Source organism: Haplochromis burtoni, unplaced genomic scaffold (genome assembly GCF_018398535.1).
Source record: "Haplochromis burtoni strain Fernald_Lab_line unplaced genomic scaffold, NCSU_Asbu1 Contig_1629, whole genome shotgun sequence".
Classification (NCBI taxonomy): Eukaryota; Metazoa; Chordata; class Actinopteri; order Cichliformes; family Cichlidae; genus Haplochromis; species Haplochromis burtoni.
The window spans coordinates 17,790-19,435 of record NW_024583990.1 but is presented as its reverse complement, the minus strand read 5'-3'; the positions used below and the strand labels follow the sequence as shown (position 1 = coordinate 19,435).

Genomic DNA, 1,646 nt, shown 5'->3' with positions numbered 1-1,646 from the left:
CATGGTCGGATTTATATTAGACTATTTTCCATAGTTACAGACAGACTTTAACATTATTTATCAACAATTTTGCTACAGAATATTTTCTACAGTTTCCAGATAACATAATTTAGTTTTGTTCACATTGAGTGAGAACTCATTTCTATCTGTTTAGTACTTTTACAATTATGACTGAAGGGTTTTGTTTTTAAATGAGCTCCTGTGAGTTTCCCTCTGTGGATAAATAAAGTGTTTATCTAAATACCTGCCTGTGTATGTGCAGTATTGTCTTCTTCTCTGTCATCTTCTCTGCAGTCTTTGCAATAACACAGAAAACAGCTACACTGACATGAACGTCTTACATCTTAATTCTGCTGCGAACACAAAAGATTATTCTGATTCATCATCTCCAAATTCCAGATAAATAATCACTGGCATGAATTTAGAGTCATTTCTACAAAGAATAAGGAACCTTTGCTTTCGGTGGTTCACCCAGGTTCCTGCTTTTTTGGGAAAAGGGGATCCAGCTACTACACAGAGGGTCACCAGTGATTCGTGTTAATCGTACAGAGCTGAGGGGATTTAAGGAGTGATGGTTGAAGTAAATGTAGATTTTCTATTATCAGCAGTGTCGGAAGGATAAATCAATAATAATAAACCTTTACAGCAGTTTGTCCATGTTTACCTGACACCGCTTTAAAGTCTTTTACAGCAGACTCTTCTCTTCACAGCTTCATTATACAAACTGTTATGTAAATGTGTGTGAGTACATTTAAAAACTAACATCCACTTTCTCACATGACAGAAGAGTTTTGTTGACAGGAGACCTGCGTCCTCTCTGTGAGCAGCCCAACCTAAAGCAGCTCTAACATCTAACAGCATGTAGGAAATCAATCGATAGGATTTAAAATCAAACTCACCTGCACAGGTAAAGCCCACGACGGAGACAGACAGTAAAGTCCAGCAGAGCCACGGAGATGTTACAGCAAACATGTTTCATGAAGCACAGTCAAAGTGCACGATTCCCATTATATGGATTGTTAGTGAGGTTACTAACCTCAGGTCTATCTTCTAAAACCTTTACCACGCCCATTCTTGTTTTTGGATAAAGATGCTGTCAATCATTTGTGCCGCTGACACTGGTTGTGCCAACCGGGGGGAGGAGTTCTGTTGCTTCACCCTCAGTACCTCGCTTGTAATTGGAGAAGGGAACTTTTGCGTTATCCCGGTTGGCACAGACAGTGTCAATGCTTGGGAGCAGGGGCGGATAAAAGTAATTAATGCACAAGCATAAATAATGGCGATGACTTCATAAAGTAGGTCCACAGCAGGAGGATAGTGATCCAGGGAGCCACTGGTGTTTAGATATTTGTGTCAGGAAATCAAAGGAGTTTCTTAAAATGTGTGCACAGTTCTTTGTAATTTGATGCAGACCTATCAATAATCATATTGGTTGATTTTGCTGTTAAATGTCTCCATAGATTTCTCCTCACAGATTGATAGTAATCGATCTCAATATTCACATAGAGGAGCTTTGATAAATGCAGGATCACAAAAATAAATAAATATAAGGGAAATTAGAGACAACTGGAATGGCATGGGATTTCACACATGAACAAAGATGAGGTCACAATCAACCCGGACGCATCGGGAGACAGAGGTAACAG

General features: G+C 39.2%; 1 protein-coding gene across 1 annotated transcript in view; it reads right to left on the bottom strand.

Moving 5' to 3' along the window:
- The window catches only part of LOC121813402, a 12,824-nt gene extending 11,808 nt beyond the window's left edge, over positions 1–1,016 (bottom strand). Inside the window, exon 1 of the mRNA XM_042217145.1 lies at positions 900–1,016. Coding sequence (XP_042073079.1) covers positions 900–972 — 73 coding nt within the window. The 5' untranslated portion in view covers positions 973–1,016. The remainder of the gene's footprint in view (positions 1–899) is intronic.
- Between the last annotated feature and the right edge of the window lie 630 nt (positions 1,017–1,646).